The following is a 22,373-nucleotide window of genomic DNA, read 5'->3' on the forward strand; positions in this document are numbered from 1 at the left end:
AGCAGCCTACACAAGTTCGCCAGCTAGTACAATGGGGCTTCCTCCCCTTCTCCCTCTGCCCCTCCAAATTGGCTTGTGGGGAGGAGTTAGGGAAAACCCCAGAACAAAATGAGGGGAGAGGTGAAGACAGATCATTCCTCAGACAAGCAAAAATGTTTGCGCTGTAGGAGTCATCCCTTAGTGTTAGGCTAAATTCCTCCTATACACGTCTAGGTTTTTAACATTGAAATGTACACATTCTCAGTGCTCCATATGCAACATTCACAATACTTCAGATAAAGATTTTACAGCTCCATTTTATAGCCACATTCCTCATCCACTGCCAAAGCCTTTAACTTTAATCTTATACATATCTACTAAAAACATCTGAGTTCCATGGGGCTTACTGTTAGGTAACTGAATATTCGATTGCTACATTCTTATTGTTTAACCCAGGAGCTATTGTTAATTCAGGAATGTTTCATAGCCTGAAGGTAACATTGGGGGCAACCTTTCAGATGTTGCAATGCAAGTGGTAGGCAGGGCCTCAGCAAAGGTGATGTGGCCAGACACAAAAAGTGGGCAGAGTCATATGTGCAACTCTTAGGAGGCTGCATTCCAGCCATGCAAAAATTTGAGGTTTGCTGATAGGGGAAGGTGCCAGAGGCAGTGCCAGAGCAGGTGATGTCGAATTTGGGATATCCAGTGTCACTTGGGCTGAGCACTCCTCTGACAGCCTGCTATATCCCACCATGGGATCCAGGTCTCCTCCCAGCTCACTGGGTCTCTCAGACACTTCTTGGAGTCCCAATGTATCATTCCCCATCCCACTAACACTCTCCCCAGTTTCATCTAAGTCCAACTCCCCAATTTCCTGCCATTCACCTCAATCATCTGATCAACCTCCTACAGCATTTCCACAAGACTCCTAACAATCACAGGTAAGTATGAATTATAACCAGAGACAAGTCACTGGTACAACTATACTCAATATTTTCTACTCTGATTCTCAGGGACAACCCCCACCCCCGGGGACAAGCCTGAAATGTTATGCATACAAAATAGGTATTTTATAGATCTATTTAAATACTTTTGTGAAATGCAGGCTCGTGATCAGGATCGAAGAAGATGCACATCTGACCGCACACAAATTTAAGCTAAAATCTAAATCCTAGGTACACACCAGGAAATATGCATACTGTATATATGTACGTGTGTGTGTGCGCACACATATATCATACAAAGTATTTTTTCCCATGTGTTCAATAGGGCATGATGCATCATGAACCAAATCACTAAGGATCATAATGCTAACATTTCTGCTGATGTAAATACAGACTTAAATAGCACAGGCATTCTCAGCTCTGGACACCATTCCTACTTATGCATATGCCCTCTCTTTCTCACCGATAGCCTGCTTACTCGCACACATAGTCCTCCTTGACATTAGCACTCTTTCTTCTCCGTTTCTGGATGCTTCTGTTTTGCCTCCTGTGATTCCCCATCCCCTACCCCTTAGCTGGAGGTGGCTCTTATTCTGCCTCGGCTCTGTGAAATGATCTCTTTCACTCCTCCTATGAGAGACACTGAATCACTTCCCCTCTTTAATTCACACCGTAAAATCTTCCTTTTCTTTCCAGCTCGTGAGCGACTCTCTGTATGTGAAGCATTTTGTGAATGAAGGGCACTTTTCCCAGATCTGTCTTTTATTCCAGAGGTCTTTCTGGCTCACCACACTGATTTATTTTTATTAGTTCTCATCATGGTTTATGCTAAGTGTCTAAAAACTCCAAAGACAGACAAATAGAAAAGAAATACTGTTGCTGTAGTTGTAAAGTGTGCTGATTTTTACTCTGAAATACTTGCTTTTAAAGAAAAAGAAATTTAAAGGGGGGGGGACACAGCTTTCCTAAAATAGCAAATATATATGGCTTTATTAATGGCATTATCCAAACAAACAAACCCTACAGAACAGGAAATTGTCAGCATCGGTTTCTCCCATTTCATTTTCACATTTTCACATTCAATGGGATTTCATTAATGGGCAAGAAATCCATAATGGAAAGCCCATGGGTCTCTTTGAAACAACCCGCAACACTGCCAGGCATGTGCGCAATGCAGCAGCTGACGGTCGGTTTATTTTTAGCCAAAATCCATGCTCTAATAGCGTTTCCAGATTGGTAAAAGGAAAAGGTTAACCAGCAAGGCTGTGCCGTCTGATGTAGACCCACAGAAAAGGCAATATTCTGACCAAACAGCCCACAGGCATCCTTTCCCCCTGCTGCTGTCCATTAAGGGGGAGGGATCCATGGAGGTTCCTGACTGCTGCAGTGCAGCTGCCCTGGGAACTGTTTGTACATAGGAACCCAAATCTCTAGCCTCTGTGAAACTGCTGGTGACTAGGCCCCCTATCATCTTCTCCTCTTCTTGATCTGAATGTGCCAGGAAACTCCAATGCTATCATATTCCATGCGTAACATGAAATACTTAGAAAACTACTTAGAAAAGGTTCACTAACCTTAAAATTGAGCAGTCCCTACTGGCAGGCTTACACAACAAAATGGCCAAGAAAAAAAACAGGACAGAGGAGGCAAACCATGCAGGGCTCCCTTCATGCTCTCATAAGCTCCAAGGGAATGGGAAGGGCCTTTTAGCCTAGCCTTCAACCAACTAAGCAAGTACCTAACGTACTAAAAACAATATTTATTTTCAAGATATATTTGTTCTTTTTCAATATTGATAGCCTATACATAACTGCTAAAAGCAGTCCAAGGGGAGGTTACAATCAGAATACATTGTTAACTATCAGAACTAAAACACCAATTGCAGAATAAACCACTCACCATAATTATGGGCAAAGCTGGACAGAGGTGTCCTGCATGTTTGGAACAGGATACCACTTTTAATCATTTATGGGCAAGGCTCGTATTCATACCATAGCATCTAAAGCAGGTGTGGCTTCAAACGTTACTGAACTACAACTCCCATAAGCCCCAAGAAGCATGGCCAATGGTTGTGGTTCAAGAATGTCTGCAGGGGCAAAGGTTCCCCACAGCTGAGCTAAAGAAAAGAAAAGAATCAGGACCTCTTAAGCAACACACACTGTCTTCCTTCAGTCCCTTCAAAATTAAAATAGTCACTTGATGCAGGAAGGAACAGGCAAAAACCTGCTACTGTTTATAATATAGCAACTAAATTAACCTAACATGATGCTATTCCTGAGTCAGATACAGTGGTACCTCCGGTTACATGCGTTTCAGGGTACAGACGCTTCACCCAGAAATAGTACCTCGGGTTAAGTGCTTTGCTTCAGGATGAGAACAGAAATTGTGCTCCGGCGGCATGGCGGACCCATTAGTTAAAGTGGTGCTTCAGCTTAAGAACAGTTTCAGGTTAAGAACGGACCTCCGGAACGAATTAAGTACTTAAGCCGAGGTACCACTGTATCCCTGAAAAATCACAACATTTGAGCTTGTTTCAAGCACAAAATCAGAGCATTCTTTCAGGCTACTGGCATTTGCAAACTACAATAGGACAAGCTTCTAAGTAGTGACTCGCCCAGTTGTTTATGGTGAGTGATGGTCACCTCATGGGAACCAGATAAAGAAGATTACAGTGCTTCCCTCCCTTCTCCCTGTGTCTGTGAGGAAAATCCCAGAGGTAAGTCTCACTTCAATGGAGCTTATATAAGCAAGCACAGGCTTGCAGCCTTAGTCCACTAATGACTAATAGAGGAATATGTGCCTTAGGTTAAAAAAAACCCCAGAAAGTTTAATACTTATCTGGAAATCTGCCATATCACATTGATCAATCACTTCTCTTGATTGGCACCTGCTCCCCTTCTAAATAAACCTTGCTCAGAGAACATACTAGTTATATCTTTCCTACCTCTCTTAAAAGGAAGATTTCCTCTCAAGTTGTTAAATAACAAAGGGGGCTAAAAGGGAAATTCCAAGAGGGAATTCAATTAACAAATTCTAAATAAAATTAACATGCTCTCTGAGAAGCTGACAATCTAGCAAGTTAATTATTGCTGGGCGCAGTAATCGACACATAGGAATGCCCACAGCACTTCTAAGCAGTTAAGTAGTTTGTGAAGACAGAAAAAGATACGCATTCATTAAAAGCAACTGATTAACCCCGGGGGGGGGGGGAAACGACAGAAGTTTTATTTTACACTGCTCACAGTTTTATAAGCAAAAGCCTTCTCACAAACTTTTTACATTTGATTACTTATGCTAAGGCCCCTGTTCAAACACCCCAAAGCACAGAATGGCTGGTGCATCCCAGTGCTGTGTTTTGTGTTATGCTAACACCTAGAGTCCATACAAAACTTCGAAGAAGAGCTATATTGCACATGCAAAAAGTTCCAAGCTGTAACCCTGGAATCTTGAAGAAGGGCCAGCCGCCACCAATCAATGCAGATAATGCAATTCTGACCTAGATAGACCTACTGACTGACTCCATGGAAGACAGCATCTTATGCTCTTCTAGCTACAGAGCCTTCTTGCTGGTCATGCCTTAACTTCAAAAGAAGCCAGCCCTGCTCCCTCTCTGCAATGGCCTTCCACCAGCTTGCAAATACATTTCTTTTTTAAATGGGTCGGCCAAACAGTTGATGCTTCAGCTCCTTGGGGTTTTTTTGTTTTGTTTTGTTTTTGTTTAGTTTTTGCTGCCGTCACCTGATTCCTCATCTTTTATCTTTTATTTTTAACTATTGTTGAGAGCTGCCTTGAGCATTTTAATAGATTGGTTGCTTCCACTCACGCCAAGATTGGTTGCTCCCACTCACTTGCCAACTGTGCTTTCAAAGAAAAACCATTAAGCAAAGCTTATCGTGAAGTCTAAAGTAGCCACTATGAATGGTCTTAGCATAACAGGTCTAAAGCAGAGCCATGGGGAAGTTATCCTTTGCTTGCTGGTCTGGCACCACAAGTCACACTTTAAGAAACAATAAGAAGGACTAAAGTATGTAACCAATTTTGTTCTTGTGACCTTGGGGGCTTCAGGTGGAGATTTAGCCTATACGCCACCCATAACGTCGTTCTGCCTAAAATCAAGGCTCGTATGAGCTATCCAAATGTAGCAAGATAAACTGAATTTCTCTCTATTCAGCAGATGGATTCTCTCTTGCGCTGCCCAGAGTGCCGGGGCTCAACATCCTGGGTGTGTCTGAGGCTCTGTTCTCCCAAACTAGCAATGGTGTGGTGGCTGATTGGTATCTAAGCCACAGTGAAACAGTGCCATGTGGATCACTTCCAACATCGTCTGGATTTCAAGCAGCAGCAACTACTGCACAAGTCTCTCTATGTGTGTTCAATGGGATCAAATGGAATTTCCTACCACTAGCTCCTAGCACTGCACAACACAACACCACACAGAGTCTACATCATACTTTTCCCATGGCTGATCATTTGGAACTGTAGCCAGAAAACAAAGGAAGCTAGAGGTATCCAGCAGCTCATAGGTACAATTTAGCTGTGGCTGTCTAGTTCGTAATATAAATGGTTCCTCTAGCAACAGCCTTTGGCTTTGTACAAACTGCTTCTATTGGTTTGTTTATGTACCTATTTCAAACATTTTTTTCCAGCCTCTCCAGAACCCCAAGGCAACTCATAAACAATTTAGAAACGTACAAAACTCTGAACAGTAATAATAATAAAACATAAAATAGAGCAGCAAAAGTAATATTCACCAGAGGCACAAAATTAATACAAATCTAAATAATCATTTCTAACCTGATCCCATTTAAACCACAAATGTCAGTGCGTTCAGGATAATTCAGCTTTGCCTTCCGTTCAAACAAGCCTGTCACTACATTAATGGTTTAAACAGCCAAACAGGTTCTCAGTTAGTCCCAGGGGTTTTGCCTTTTGCTCTTTCCCAATAAAGCACATTGTCCAATCTACTGAGCAGTTAAAAAAAATATCAAAGTTTATTTCCTGGTTCCATAGGATGAACGTTAGAGCCGGCATTTTATTTTGCAGGCTTAAAGGTTTCACTAATTTAATTTAATCCATTTAAGTACAGGTAATGGAATAAAAGAAAAGAGAAGAACAAAAGATAACAAAAAAACCAGGCTGCTGACACATGTGAAATGCAGCAAGAGCAGTTCACTTCCTTCTAGGACTGTCTCAGGAGATGCGTCCAAAAAAAGTCAGAAGGGTCTGCAAGCTTTCAACCTTTCCTTCCTATTCTCAAAAGGTCATAAGTAGCTTCACTCATTTGTCCTGATTGGAGAATTCAATTACAAGCACACTTCCATATCCCAAAGGGAAAAAGCAAAATCAACACTTCACTTCAGAAATAATTATAACTGGAAAATGGGCTTGAAAGTGCTTCAATGGAAGCATATTGAACACCATGAAAGGGCAGGCAATATCATTGTATGGATATTAAGGCCAAGTAGAACCATTACATAGCAGGTTCTCATTCTTCCATTTTCCTTTCACTAACAAGAAAGTATCTAGCTCTTAAAGCTGTGGAGAAATGTTTTTTAAAAGTCAGTTGGCAATGTCTGGTTAAAAACACAAGAAGAAAGACAGGATATTCAATGCCCTGAACATTGCTCTGTTGCTATCCAATAATAATCACTATCCCTTAACCTTGTATCAACTCTGCCAAAAACCCCTAATATACAGGGTTGAAAGGACAGGTACCTAACTACCACAAACTATCAAGAGAGAATGACCATCGCTTCATTGAAAGACAGAAGATGCTAACTTTACAAAGAACAACACCAATTAGAAGTTCCCAAAATTCCTGTTTTAATTTGTGGAAGAGCAGGTTTTGTAACCCGAGAGATGAAGTAGAAACTATGTGAGCAGTATATCCCACTGAACAAGCTCATCTTGCATCTCATTAGAAAACTGCATTGTAAGAGGAAGTGACAATCCAAATCCACCTAAAATGCTTATTCTCAAACCAGAGCAGAGAGATCAGAAGGGAAGGACTCCCACCTTCAAAAGAAATCATTGGGTGCTCTCTTCTTGAACACTGCTGCTCATCTTCAGAGTAAACAAGGATATTCTGCGATGCAGAGAGGTGAACAGTGAGAAGGAAAAGGCTTGGCAATGATAGTGGAACAGCCTTTAATCTTGAAACAACCATGACTGAAGATGTGCTGCACATTCAGCGTCCAAGGTAGGGCCCCAGAAGATACCTGAAATATAAAGAAATAAATTAGGGAAAAGGTGGATCTCTTAGAAAAAGAATATTGAATAGGTGAGATTATTTTGTCTCTCACATAACCAGCCCACATGATGAGTAACAATTTGCAACAATGTTCAGAATAGCAGCACTGAAAACAGTCAACATGACATTAGATCTTTGGTGACATGACCATCATTTATTCCACATATGTTGGGCTCAGTTTATACAAGTACACAGTGTCTCTTAAGGTTGCATTACTGTTGACAATTGGCAATATTCAGCTAAATTCTTGCAATGGGCAGACATTAGCACTAGTGCAGTGGGATTTCCCCCTCCCCCCCCCCCAAAATCTGCTCCAAAACAGATTTATGGAAGCACAGGAAGGGGAGTACTTTCCCAAGTTCTCAAAACGTAGTATTTCGGACCTGGAAAAATATAATACTTCCCTCCCAGAAAGCTACTCACTCCTATATTCATCACTACATACATTTTGCCATGGAAAATATGTTAGAACAAGTTTCATAGGCACTACTGGATGTTGCCTATGACACAGCGAGCGACAAGCAAAACTCCCCATCACCACCATTTCATGAACTGTAAAACTTTCTGAACCATTTTAAATCAGAAATTGGAGAATAGGTGCAGGGAGAAAAGCATGAGGTGAGAAGCCCATTCTATGAACAGAACTTTGCTTGCGGTTCTTTAAGATCCAACACTTTTTCCAGACTTGACAGATACTTGTGGGACTATTTCACAAAGGTAAAAAACCATCATATGCAATTGTACTGTAGTCCCCCGTCCTCCTATAACAGTTGTGAACAGACTCGCTGCAGGGAGAGAGAAATGATGGAGTTGTTGGCATCTGAAGACGGGTAAAGTGAAGCTGACTAAGTGACCCAGAGCTGGCTGTGCATAGCCAGCCAGCAGGGAAGTTTGAAGAATAAGAAAATACTAAGAAGTAAAGGTTCCTGAAATAGCAATAGAGTGTAGGAGGTGAGGGCAGACTTGCAAATTCTGGTAGGGTTTTTAAAACACAGATAAATACATTTGACACTTGATGAGCACTCCAGAAATGCAATCACACAGCAACTAAGACCATTAAAACTGGTTTACAGGTTACAGTGGCAAGTGGTTGTGTGGCCTGTCACAAGTAACCCCACAAGGTGCTATCCAGTGTGTAACCGTGACAACACACAACCACTTTCCACACAGCACTCACTTTAGCAATAAGAGGACTAACTGAGGAAGGCACAGGAAATATTGGGTGGGAGGTCTGAGTAATAATATATAGTGACAAGTACTGGAAAAGTGCCAATATCTCCACACAGAGACATCATATTTAGTTAGAGAAATCTCTGGATCCAGAATCGGCTTCACATTTATTGTGCTATAAAGAGATTATCTGAAAGAGTGCTCAAATTCAGTTGGGGCATATATTGTCCAGTTTTGCAGAATGGTCCTGGGGCCCACAATATTAATTGCTGACAAACCAAATGTAACTGAAAGGCCTACCAGACTGTCAAACATGATTATTATTCAAGTCGCGCCAGTACCAACAGCAACAAAGACATTAGACTCCTTTTAAAGAAACAATAAGAAGAAAGCCACAATATTTTTGAAGGCATATGTTGCTGCTGACTATGTACTTCAATGGACAAGTTTTTGGTGGTGGTGTTGTTGTTTTTAAGAATATTGTCAATAAAACTAAGCTGTGACTCCTCAAACTCTCAGTGCAATCATCATCACCAGTTCAGTTCAGAAGAAGTTAAACTTTACAACTCCAAGTCCCCACTCACTAAAACTGGAGGCGGGGGGAGGGAAGAATGCTGCTCAAATTAAAATTTTCTCCACAGACTGTGATAAATGAGAGGGAAAACTCAGTGTGAATGTCTAGTGACTTCAGCAAGTGCTGTGTCTAAGAAAGAGCCTATATAATCAGGCACCACGGGAACTTGGCCTGACACCGAGGGCTACTAAAATTAAGGGAAGGCATCACTCTGACTGTAGTGAGCTGCGAATCAAGGCATTGCCGGGGCTAAATGAGCACTACGTGAGATCGTACAGGGTGTGGTGTGCATTCCAAAAGTTTTGTTCAATTTCCAAGTGGTCTACAGACAACGCACCTGCTTTTAAGAACCTTTGAGAGGCCGGCTCAAACGCCTTCAATATTTATTTTGGTCTTTCTAGTTTCATTTGTACAAACAAAGTAAAATGAGCAAGAATTTTTAAGGACAACTCGACATTCAAACTTACGGAAAAAACAAATGTTCTAAGTTTTCTTCATCTATCTATCTATCATCTATCTATCATCTATCTATTACTCTATTTATCTATTACTATCTATTTATCTATTACTATTGACTTCTTCGGGTAGTGATAAAGCGGGATATCAAATCCAAAGTCTTCTTATTAGCCCAGCAAAGTTGTTCACCATTTGTTATCTGTGAATGGGGCAGAGCAGTTATCCAGTAAAGTCACCCCAGAACCTTCATGGCTGAGTGAAAGGTTGAGGCTGGGTTTCCCAAGCACCACACTGTCATGTCTTCCTGCTGTAAGTGAACCACCGCACCATACTGCACCCTCATAATTCCCAAAACAAGGTTCCCCCAACAAGACACCTATCTTCAACCATTCCCCTCTGTTTAAAATTGCTTGGTTTTTCATGCTGCTCTTTTTAATCATGTAATTTGCTTTACTTCACTTCTATTTCCACTCAGGATTCCATTGGAACTTCTTTTAGCTTATAAAAGTCTTCTTGCCCTCCTTATCTTTCTGCTTTCTTATCACTTATCTACTTCGCTTCATTTTATTGCCTTCTTATCAAGCAAAAATAATCTCATTGGTTTGTTATCTAGTGTTTGCATCTCCTTTACTCTTGTTATTCTTCATCCTCTGGAGTGCCCTGCCTCCTGATATTAGAAAACCTCCCTGGGTTTCTGGTTTATAAATACCCCTTTTGAAGACACGTTCCTTCTTTCCCCAGCTTTTACATGGAAGCTCATTCTCCTTCATTTCCTTTCCTATTGTATTCCTTGTGCTTCCCTGCCTTTCTGTCTATTAAATTGTAACACTGCAGCCAGGACCTCTCTTTCAGCTCACTTACTGAATAGTGCTGCATTTTGAAAGCCCTTCAGAAATTATAGGTTGGGTACAAAAGTGCCAATATGGTCAACATAGACAAGCTGTGTTTGAACCCTCATGCTACAAACAAGACTGGTGAAATCAAATCCAAGACGCGTTATTCCATTTTTGGAATCGCTTGCACGACCACTTGCATAAACGGAAGGATTCAAACTGCAATATGTAGTACTGTGTGAACAATTAAGTCAAGTAGGGATAGAAATTTGTTTTGCATTTTAATGCAAATCTACCTAATTAAGACACACATTGAAATATAGCTATCCTTCAAAAGTCACAAGAAGGACAAGATGGTACATGAATTGCCCTGTGGTAGCAACTGGGGGAGGGAGGGGTCATCTCAGCTAGAGCACCACAAGTTACTAGTATTACTACTAATCATTGCCTGCCTACAGTGTCATAACCCAGCATGGACTAAACACGTATATGCTGTGACTTATATGATCAGAATAGTTGGATAGGGCTTTGTAGGCCAAGCACCTGCTCCATGCAGGAAATCCAGAGGGAGAGCGTTCCAAACATATGTTTGTCCAGTCTCTGCATGAAGACCTGAGAGCAAAGTAGTGCCTACCACCTCTTCCAGGTAAGTTGCTATAGGGTTAAGCTCCTCATGAGCATCAGAGCCACTTGGGTAACATGAGACACTCCCTTTGGAGAGTGAGAATTGGTCATTGGTGTCTTGTGTGTCTGCATCATTAAAAACAATGCAGAAATAACAGCTCCTCAGAGGCATGTAAATGTGATTGGTTTGCTGTTAACGAAACATTCCCTATTGCATTTGCTAGTGCTAAACTAGGCTTTCCCATTTGCTAGCTCCCTGCCTCTATCTATCTATCTATCTATCCATCCATCTATCTATCTAATATCTTTTAATTGTATCAGATGATAACTACTTATCGGCTTCATTTGGAAGAAATGTTCAGCCAAATGAATTCCATCAGATGCAGTAGGTGGCCATCAATGTTCTGTGGAGAAAAGGGAGGCAAACAACTTGCCCCTAAAGCAAAAGCTTCAGAAGAATTAGAAATAGCTTTATGAACAATAAGACACTTCTTCTCTACAGTGCCCCCTGCCAGGCTTCCATAGGCCATGTGCTAATTAGCAATACCAAAAAAAGGATAAATAAGTAATGTGTTACTGCCAACCATAATCTTTTCTCTTCTGGAAACATGATTTTAATGAAAAAAGGATTCTGCATGTAGAATTAGGCTGTACTTCCATGATCAAAAGATGGAAGATGAGAACATCTAATCAACTGGCTTGACACAGAAGATTCCCCACCCCCCCTAAAAAGTAGTAAATCTTTTAGAGAAGAGACTAGAGACAAACCTTGTATATAAAATGCTGTATTTTACGAACTGACACAACAGAACTACATAAGAAGAGCTGGATTAGGCCAGTGGCCCATCTAGTTTACTATCCTGTTCTCACAGTGGCCCATCAGATGTCTACGTGAAGCCCAAAAGCAGAACCCAGATGCAACAGCACTCTTCCCACTTGTAATCCCCAGTAGACTTAATGTCTCCAAGAGTGGAGGCAGCACGTGGTAACCATTGCCAAACTTGCTGCGTGGCTGATCAAATGTAGGTGCTATCTTCAGGTAGTTGTCTATCCATGTAGCAAGCTGAGGTTCACAACCCCCCTGAAATCACTTGGGAATCTAGAGAAGCAAAGGAGAACTGGGCGGTGGGAATAGTCCAGAGCAAACGTCAATTCAGGTTTTCCATGGATTTATATTTGGTCCAACTGAGCTTTAAAGAGCAGATTATCGCAGGGAAGGCTTGGGGGGGGGAACACTCAGGCATGAAGCTTTAAATCAAGAAGTGTGCCTGGAATGAGCAGAAGAAAGGTAAGTGTGGATGAACTTACAGTGTTCACTTTTCAAGTGTTCTTGAAGAACATTAGAATACAGCGAACAATAAAAACGGATATTGTCAAGAGCAACAAAACTACTAGACAATTTAGTTAAACAACAGTCTTGGCAAAGTCAGTCTGTAACTCAAGGCTCCCACTTAAAAGTTTAGGAGCAGTATAAGAATGATGAAGTAATGTAAACAATTCTTCAGATCAACTTCCATAACCAGTTTGCGCTCCCAAAATAAAAATCCTGGCTTACAAAGCTGATCTGCGGCATAGCGTATGTCCCATTCTCATACAGACTGCTCACATGAGCTGCTAATTACCGTCCTATAGGGTGAAAAATACGGTATGTACAACTAGCTATAGGTAAAGAGTGAATTGGCCATTGGAATGTCAGCCCCTCAAGAAAAATGTTAGGTCGACTGCTTTTCATGAAATTGCCAAGAACCACCCTGAAGCAAAAAAACTATTATTAATAATATTGAGCAGCCAATGCTGTTATAATTAACAATGGCTGAGCCTCTTATTGATATCAAAGTATAAAGGTAAATGGACCCCTGACCATTAGGTCCAGTTGCGGACGAATCTGGGGTTGTGGTGCTCATCTCGCTTTACTGGCCGAGGGAGCTGGCGTACAGCTTCTGGGTCATGTGGCCAGAATGACTAAGCCACTTTCTGGCGAACCAGAGCAGCACACAGAAATGCCATTTACCTTCCCGCCAGAGCGGTACCTATTTATCTACTTGCACTTTGACATGCTTTCGAACTGCTAGGTTGGCAGGAGGATATCAAAGTATAGCAACCTGCTAAAAGCAACATGACCTGAAATTCGTATTATGCTCATTTAGTCAACTCTCTGATACAAGGAGCCTTGCAAATGGCATTGTTATATAGACTCTTTAGCTGCTTCAATATACTCCAGAAAAGGCTTTGAGACATTCAAGCACCATTGCAGAGCACTCAGGACACAGAGAAGTGCTTAAATGTAATGTAGTGGTTATTATTGTTGTTGTTAAGGAGACAGTATCTGTTCCCATCTTCCTGTACAGACAGGACCTACATAATATTTACCAATATTAAACTGGGATTTCTAGTTTTCAGGCATCAGTGATTTGTTTCCTGTGCTATCAACACTCTGATCCTACTGCAAACCAGGAAAATTAAATGACAAAGCCAAGGACCTCAAGAGTGCAGTAATAGCTTACCTATGCATCCAGTAAACTGACTCCAAAGGCCAATCCCAATCCTTGCATCTGAAAGTGTTTAGTCCTTGCAATTCATTTCTCTAGCCTGTGGTTCTGCTGAGTTCCTGCTTACCACTCTGGACCTTGATTTTGCCCAATTTCAACAACCCACTTGCTGCTTGTTCCTCGCCATGTCCTCTGGAAGTTGACCGTGCCCATTTTAGATCCTACACCTGATCTGGCCTACATAGACAGGCAGGCAGCAACCTAGGTCCCAGAACATGGCTCCCTGAAGCCTAACCCTAATGAGATTTCAGACAACAAGCATTAAGGCAACAAGATTATTTATTTGTTACATATGCTGATTTATATCCTAGCAGCAGCATAGTGTGGAGGCGGGATGAGCGGGCCGTGGCCCTGGGCGTGTTTTTCTAAGGGGGCATGACTAGGCGCCTCCACAACAGGCTCTCTAATCAGAGCCTGGCTCTGGTGCACAAGGGAGCCGGAAAGACAGGCAGCTTTCTTGCACCCAACTCCACCAGCCACAGCTCCATTCCCTGGTCGAGCCTGATCCCAAGGCGGAGAGAGGAGAGTGGGTGGCAACATTGCCACCCAACTCTCCTGGGCTGCAGCATGTGCATATCCAGCAGCAGCTCCATCCTGGGAGTGGAGAGAGGCTGTGGTGTGCGCAAGCTCCCTCCGCACTCCATCTTCCTTAGGGGCGTGCTCTACACACACACCTTGGGTGGCATGAGCTTATGCTGCACTGCTGTATCCCACCTTTGTTCCATTATATAACCCAAAGCAGCGTTTCACACCAGATTTCAAGTCTGCTTCCCATCCAGGCACTGGCGAGACCCAGGATGATTAGGCTTCCATATGCTATCCGACACATGCCAACAATTCCAGAAAGTCCTTACACAAATCTACATGGATTGAAGCTCTGGTCATTGCAATCAAATGATTTCTTATGAACAGAGGAACTTCACTTTCTGCACAGGCTTACCCAAACTACAAGGGCTGCCCCATTCATTTAAACAGAGGAAGTCAATCTACATGCATTTTTCTTTACATACACAAAACCTCTGCTTCCATCAAAATGAATGGTGCTGTCTACACGAAGCAGAATTTAGTATCCACACAAGAACATATACAAAGTTCTTGATGAGAGCAATTCTATTTGGTGGACTTAACACAGGGAAAGCATTTGGGGATCTGTAATATAGATTCGGGACGCATATAGGGACGCAGGTGGCGCTGTGGGTTAAAGCCTCAGCGCCTAGGACTTGCCGATCAAAAGGTCGGCGGTTCGAATCCCTGCGGCGGGGTGCGCTCCCGCTGCTCGGTCCCAGCGCCTGCCAACCTAGCAGTTCGAAAGCACCTCCGGGTGCAAGTAGATAAATAGGGACCGCTTACCAGCGGGAAGGTAAACGGCGTTTCCGTGTGCGGCTCTGGCTCGCCAGATGCAGCTTTGTCACGCTGGCCACGTGACCCGGAAGTGTCTCCGGACAGCGCTGGCCCCTGGCCTCTTAAGTGAGATGGGCGCACAACCCCAGAGTCTGTCAAGACTGGCCCGCACGGGCAGGGGTACCTTTACCTTTACCTTTAATATAGATTCTAAGCTGTATTAAGAACCTACTGAGATCTAGCAGGTGCCTTCATGGTAATCTTTTTAGAGCTTGCTGAAACATTCTCATTTAGACAAGCCTAAGAAGATGCTTAGAAAGTTGAGGTGGTTTTAATCTGTTTTAGCATTTTGACTTTTGTATGTTTCAAACTACTGTTGTGATCCCCCCTTTTGATTTTATTGTTTTATATTTTTGCAAACCACTTTTGAAGTTTTTAAAGAATCAAGCAGTGTATATATTTTACAAAATAAATAAATGATCGTTACATGAAGAGAAAAATAGCCAAAAGAAAACCCCTAATCCAGCTAATTTCTCTCAAAGCTGTAAATGGGAACAATTTCATACACAACACTGAGGGTTTATCCACGCTTAACTTGCCTTGCACAGTCCATGCTTTAAAAGCTCCATGTCTGAGCAATCTTATTTTTAATTTTTGCACCAGAGCTTTCCCCATGAAAGCCTGCTGTTTGAAGCTGAATTGGTGCATATGGCAAACCTCCGAAAACCCGAATTGTGTTTAAGTTTTAGAGAGCAAGTTTTTGTGGGGAAAGCTTCAGGGCAGAAAAGGGCACTTGGACACCAGCTTTAAAGTGTGGTCCTGTGCCTTAAAATGAGCAGGGCAAAAGGCAAGTATGGATAAACTCTGATAATCCCCTGTATTTTGGGGGGCATAGCCACCGATTTTATTTTAACCACATCTATTTAGCAATCATGATAGAAATAAAATGATGGAATGGGAGAAAAATGCTTTACTGTAGTGCAAAAGTAGAGGGAGAGTTTCCATTCTGACAAGTGTGTGTAAGTGTGTGTGTGTGTGTGTGTGAGAGAGAGAGAGAGAGAGAGAGAGAGAGAGAGAGAGAGAGAGAGAGAGAGAGAGAGAGATTGCCTGTACGTTTTAATAAGGAAGGAAATAAAGAAGGGAAAAACTGTAGCACTTTTATGGTTGGCTAAATTCACACCAGGAGCAGCGGGTAGAATCAAATGAAGAGAAGAAAATTCAAAAACCTCATTGGCTGGATAAACACAAAGAAATATAAATGTTATAAAACCCGACAGCTGTGCCATGCAGAAGTGACAGACCGGTCCAGTGAACATTACATTGGGGGGGGGGATAGAGAGAGAGAATAGTTGTTTTTTTAAAAAAATCGGAATCCTCTTATAATAAAAGTGAGCCCTTACACTTTTTGCTTACACCCATCCATCACCAGTCAAGATGCCCTCCTGTCTGACCTTTTCAAAACATCATGTTGCAAAACAAAGGCAGAGGAGGGAACATTTGTGCTCCAGCTCTGGAAAGAGACTGCAATTTACCCATAACTATGTTTATTCCATGAATAGTAGATTTGTCTTACAACACAGAGCAATGCAGTACAATTACATTGCATTATTTACCAGACCAATCAATCATGTTTATAATGTCACGTCTTCAACTGGGACATGGAAGTGCCTTGTTTCCCTACAAGACATACTAGAATTGCTAAATTTCTCTCTTAAGATCATAGTCTCCTTAAACACTGTGTTATAGAGAAGCCAAGAATTGATGCCCATGCTCTTTGGCATGTGACTGGCTAGTTGAAGTTTCCTCTCAAGGCTGATCATGTAAATTCAAGTGTGCTTGAGACCATGAGGTAGGAAGAGCATTACACCATCAATCCCTATAGACCAGGCTTCCTCAAACTCGGCCCTCCAGATGTTTTGAGACTACAATTCCCATCATCCCTGACCACTGGTCCTGCCAGCTAGGGATCATGGGAGCTGTAGGCCAAAAACATCTGGAGGGCTGAGGCTAAGGCAACCTGCTATAGACCCTTAATGTTGCAATCTTCCTTGAGGGGGCAGGGCAGGAGCACTAACCCTTCTTACAGCTCGAAGATGCTCAGCGCTCTGGAGTGTGCATGCCCTTGGCAAGACTGCGCAAAAGTAAAGGTCAGGTGGCAGCAGAAACAAAAGCATCATGTGGATCTGATCCTTTTTTAGCATCCTGATGCAATGCCTGTAGAAGGCATGAGGCATCCCACCTGACAGTCTTAAGTTGTTCACAATCACTTCCACAAAGCAGCATGCTCAACACGCAAGCCTGGGGGACCTTCATCTTAGTATTGGTTAATCTCATTAATTGGTATCTCAATTAATTGACCAATACCATTAATTGGTATCTCATTAATCACCATTTGCATGTATCTCAAGGTAATTTGCAAACATAACATAAAAACAGCTAAAATGGTTTTAAAAATAGTGCAATAACTAAATATAGGTTTAAAAGCAATACAAAATGAAGGCCTAAGGCAGTGACATTTTCATTCCATTGGAAAAGCTTGTCGAAATAAAAACGTCTTCGATTGTTTCTGGGAGGTACAGATAATGGGCACATATCTGTATCTCCAACAAGCTCTGTAAAGCCATGTTCCTCATCCCTGATCCACTGATAGATGATCAGGGACATAAGCAAAAAACCACACAGATATTAAAGATTATTGACAGCTGGAAATCTCTCTCTCAGTCTTTGAAAGGAAGATGACACTCATGAACTACTGGCGAAGGCAAATAAACAATCTGTAGCAAGATTCAATTTGGGTCCAAGATGAGAGCTTTTACTTGCAGTTGACTATAACGGAGGCATCCTTCGGCTGCGACCAATTTCTTTCAAACCCAGATGTAGGACTTGTGGCTGTACTGCCTGCTTCAGGAGTTGGGACAGAATGTCCTGTGAGCATAACAGATTATTGGGAGGGAAAAGATGGCTGTTCTCACTAAAGACAGGTGGACAGACCAACCTTTGATCACTTCATATTTAAAAGTATAGCTATCATCTCAAAACTTCTTAGAATGAGTTTATGAAAGTTGTAGGATATCCCACCACCCCCTGAAGAATATGAAAATATCTGTACCAAAGGACATGTCAGAGAGGAGTAACTAATGTTGATGTGAAGCAGTAAAAACTTAAATACAAATACAGTGGGTACCTCGGGTTACATAGGCTTCAGGTTACAGACTCTGCTAACCCAGAAATATTACCTTGGGTTAAGAACTTTGCTTCAGGATGAGAACAGAAATTGTGCTCCAGCGGCGCAGTGGTAGCGGGAGGTCCCATTAGTTAAAGTGGTGCTTCAGGTTAAGAACAGTTTCAGGTTAAGAACGAACCTCCAGAATGAATTAAGTTCTTAACCCGAGGTACCACTGTAGTCCAATGTGAGTTAAATGAGTTAAGTTATGTATTAAATTATGTTAGTAAACTAACACTACATTGTTTTTTTAAAAAAAAATAATCTGCCAAATTATTTTCAATCCCCCCTCTTAGCAGAATCCAAAAATTGTAGGAACTAGTTTGTGTCATGCTGGGTCCACTTTCCCACTTACATCAATGTAAGGAAAAGGCCTTGATCCGCCTTGGCCAATCTTGTGCCCTCCTGTCAGCAACAGCCAGCAGGAATACCCGCTTACATTCAGGGAAGGATCATGGAATATTTGTGAGGGAGACGTGACTCTCAGAGCTCTCCCTGGCCCCAACTGGCTATGGGTATGCATCATCCACAAAGTCTGCAGTATCTGCACACCAGCAGCAAAGAAGTGGAGGCCCTGAAGCTGCCATACCCCTTGCAGCTGCTACCCTTTCATATTTGGTGTAGTTTATGATCTATACTAAATACAACAGCTATGCCTGCATTCCCCTGCTGCCTTGGCTGATCCCTGTACTGCAGAGAACTCAGATCTAAAACTACATTAGTTCCATAGTAACTTGACTTTTTAAAAAGATAGGGAGAGGGAGAGAAAGAGAGAGTTTTTTTTCTAATTAATTAGAGATTCAGGTGATATTTTGTCAATTTAGTTTAATTATCTGAAGCAGAAATGTATAATGCTAAATTTAAAAGTTTTCAATAAACCTATATCCTGATTTTCAGCTGAAGCAAATGGTTTCACTTTGTGTCGACTTACAAAGCTCAGTCTAAGGGGCTTCTTCTTGCCATTATGAGGACTTGAGAATATTTCCCAATGCAACGTGCTGAAACATACTTGCTACTTCAGGTTTTGAAGAAGTTTAGAGAACTGGAGAAACCAGAAACTGGGAGGGGGTAGGGAACAACCTAGGACATACATGTCATTTCCTGAAAATTTAAAAGCAATATTTTAAAGGAACGTTGCTGTGTTGGAAGCAACTCTTTTGAAAATTAAGAACAGGCTGAAAATTTGGACCCCAATCCAAAGTAATTTTAGCAGGACCACAGTAGAAACTAACGCACAACTGGCAGCATTTTGAACATCTTTGTCAAGCCAAATCTGCAACCGGAACTATCTGAAACCCTTTTACCTGTTTCATCAGTTAATTATCCGATTTAAAAGCTTCCAAAATACCTCTAGCTGGGCACGATGCTTCTCCCTGCTCGCTCTTGAATTGTGCCATGAGTGTTAATAATTCAATGTGACTGTATGCACAAGGAAGCTGGCCAGCTTTGCTCTTATATTCTACTGCATTTTAATTTTATTTCAACTAGAAACTGCCATGGTCCCCTTGATGTGTTTTGGATTTACAAAGGGAGGACGTGGAGCAAGCATCACTTCACAGCCAAGGCTTAGCTAATCTGTGTTAAATCCAGCAGGCCCTCAGACATAAGTTTGAATACATGACCGTACCCTCTCAAGATTTCACAGCATCACCTTTTACAAACAAGCTCTGAGCCAAAAGGCATCCAAAGAGCCCATAAATGTTTCAGCTTTGGAACAAAACAAACAGATTTCCTTCCCCTCCCACTGGTTGTGCCCAGCACTCCGACTTTATTGTATACATCCTTCAGCAGCAGGCAGCTGCTGTGCTACATTAACTTCTCCCATTGACAAGCCAATGGGGCTACTTTCCACAGCTCCAGCTACTGCGCTCTGGACGGATGTTATTTTAGAGGGAAGCGTGTTCCTCGGAAAGGCAGGCAGTTGTACAATGTCACTACAGAGAAATAGGCAGCTAGTAAATATGTAAATCAAATTTGCTTCCTCTACAAACAGCACAGAGCTTCTCCACATAAAGCTGTCAATGGGAAATGAAAAGAATCCCCCTTCCCACCCAAACGCCTTAGTAAATTGAAAAATTCCAAAAATCGATAGAACAACACACAACACACACACACACCTCATATTGCTGCAACATTTGTGAAGAAATAAGGAAACATACACAACTGGCTTCTCTAGCAGAGCTTTTGAAACACAACACTCCTGCCATCCAGCCTGCCCCATGTCGTGCTGCCAGTGCACTAATCGTAATAATTCACACATACAAATGTAAAAAAACCGGACGTTGCCCAAGAAATCACACCATGTCAAAAATAAATGTTGCAATATACTTGGGACAAACTCTTTTCTTGGGCAGCAATAGTGATGGTGTCCGTAGCAGAAGCAAGTATGTTTTCTATACTTCTGATTTGATGGGAATGTGGGGATAAGCGTCTGAAAGCTCAAAGGATGCCATCCAGTTATTTTGGTTAATATATTTGGAGACTAACTTGAGAATCCGGGAACCGCTTGTAGGCTATCCTTGCCCAGCCACTTGAGGCTGAGGATGGCCTACATGTCGGTTCCTTTTCTGCTTTTCCCTTCCTCTCCTGCTGCAGAACAACTTCTACTGCTTGGATGGTCAGAAGATGAACGATGGCCTTGTAGAATACCTGCTGTTTTGTCTAGCTTCTTGGAACATGAAGTAGCAGTGAAATTCTCCCTTGGTCACCAGAAAAACTCCAAGGAGTAGCTAGAGAAATCATTTTGAGGTCCTACTTGTCTGATGTGGCATTCCTGGGTGAAGCGTTTAAACCTGCCTGCCTCCAATGCCCCACCCACATGGCCTGGGTCCTGGAGACATGCACTGTTGCTTGCTGGCTCCCTTCTGGAACTTGTTGCATGACTGATGGCTGCAAGAGCATGAGAAAGTTGCACCTACTATTCTGTCTTACCTACTCCAGCATGATTTGCAGCCTCCCACAAGCCACTTCCTGTTGTATGATCTGCAGGCCCAAAGGGCCTGCAACTACTTCTGTCTGCAGTGATCTTTCATGGCTTTCAGCTTGTTCTGTGTTTCCACCAGAACTTTCTCAAGGGCCTCACCAAAAATATCTGGGAGGAAAATATGAATCCTTGTGACCCATGTGTGTGTGGGGTGTGTGTGTGTCATGACCTAACTGACCTAACTGTTTTAACCCCTTCATGCACTAATTAGTCCAGGCATACGCAAACTCAGCCCTCCAGATGTTTTGGGACTACACCTCCCAACATCCCTGACCACTGGTCCTGTTAGCTAGGGATGATGGGAATTGTAGTCCCAAAATATCTGGAGGGCCGAGTTTGCCTATACCTGAATTAGTCCTATGCTTGCCAGTTGTATTTGACTGCAATCTCTCACAAAATGATGGCACCCCAATATGGAAGCTGGTGAGATAGCTCTGGGATCCCAGATCCACTTCCCAACTGTGTAACCAAACATTTTGTCATGTTGCAGTGCTGGCTGCCATTGTGCTGGCACTGAACTGCACTGAAGCTGCATGGTGCGCTGTGCCAAGTCTGACTAAAAGTACCAGGACTGCCCTCCGGGAACCTCTGGAGAATTTCTTAATACACTGCATTGTCCAACCAAAACAACGGCACTGGATACAGAATCCACCATCTGAAATCTGTCGAGACAGCTGCTGCTCTAAACAATGACTACAAGTCTTTTTTTTACAGAGTGTTCCAGGTTCTACAGACACTTCTCAAAATCTGTCTAGATACACATGTCTCACTTAATAACTTGCTTATAACACAAACTGCCTGAGTCATAAAACATGAAAAGTGAGTTTACAGTGTTGCTGACTGATAGGTTTCCATTCACCACCAGGGCTGGCACAACTAATGAAAAAGAGTGAGGTGGCTGCCTCAGACAACTGATTGAGGTATTATAAAATGGCAGCAATTTGTTCATCAAATTATTTTTATTGGTATTGTATTGTATTGTATTTTTACTGCTAGGGAGGAAAAGAGCCATTTGAGGGATTTTCTACCAAAACACCTTGCCCAGTCTTGGGTACTGTGCACCTCTACTTCGAGTGGGGCATAATAGGCTTCTCTGCCTCAGGCAGCAAAATGTCTTGGGCTAGTATTTTTCACCACCCTTCCTCTGCCTGATCCTTCCACATGGAAACCAAATTGGTTCAGAAGATGTAAGTTATTCAGGGGCTTAGCTGTTCAGTCAGGCCTCAAGAGGATTTCTCCTCATTATGGCTTTTATGCAAATTCTGTCCTCCAAATCTCTTTTGAATCAATTATTACGAGATTAATTTAAACATGTCCACCTGGGGTGCCTGTAGATGATGAGCCTCATGTTAAAAAGCAAGAGATGATGATCACAAATTCAGGAAAGGACCGGAGCAGATTCCAGCTTTCTGGAAATGCGACCTTTTTGCATAATGTCACAAGAAAA

General features: G+C 42.2%; 1 protein-coding gene across 10 annotated transcripts in view; it reads right to left on the reverse strand.

Annotated features, from left to right (window-relative positions):
* The window catches only part of SEMA5B (semaphorin 5B), a 347,589-nt gene that overhangs the window by 143,843 nt on the left and 181,373 nt on the right, over positions 1-22,373 (reverse strand). For all 10 annotated transcript variants that reach the window (XM_081924848.1, XM_081924846.1, XM_081924845.1 and 7 more), the window contains one exon: positions 6,939-7,141. In XM_081924848.1, coding sequence (XP_081780974.1) covers positions 6,939-7,110 — 172 coding nt within the window. In that variant the 5' untranslated portion in view covers positions 7,111-7,141. The remainder of the gene's footprint in view (positions 1-6,938; positions 7,142-22,373) is intronic.

The sequence above is a fragment of the Podarcis melisellensis genome, assembly GCF_964234715.1.
Source record: "Podarcis melisellensis genome assembly, chromosome: 1".
Lineage (NCBI taxonomy): Eukaryota > Metazoa > Chordata > Lepidosauria > Squamata > Lacertidae > Podarcis > Podarcis melisellensis.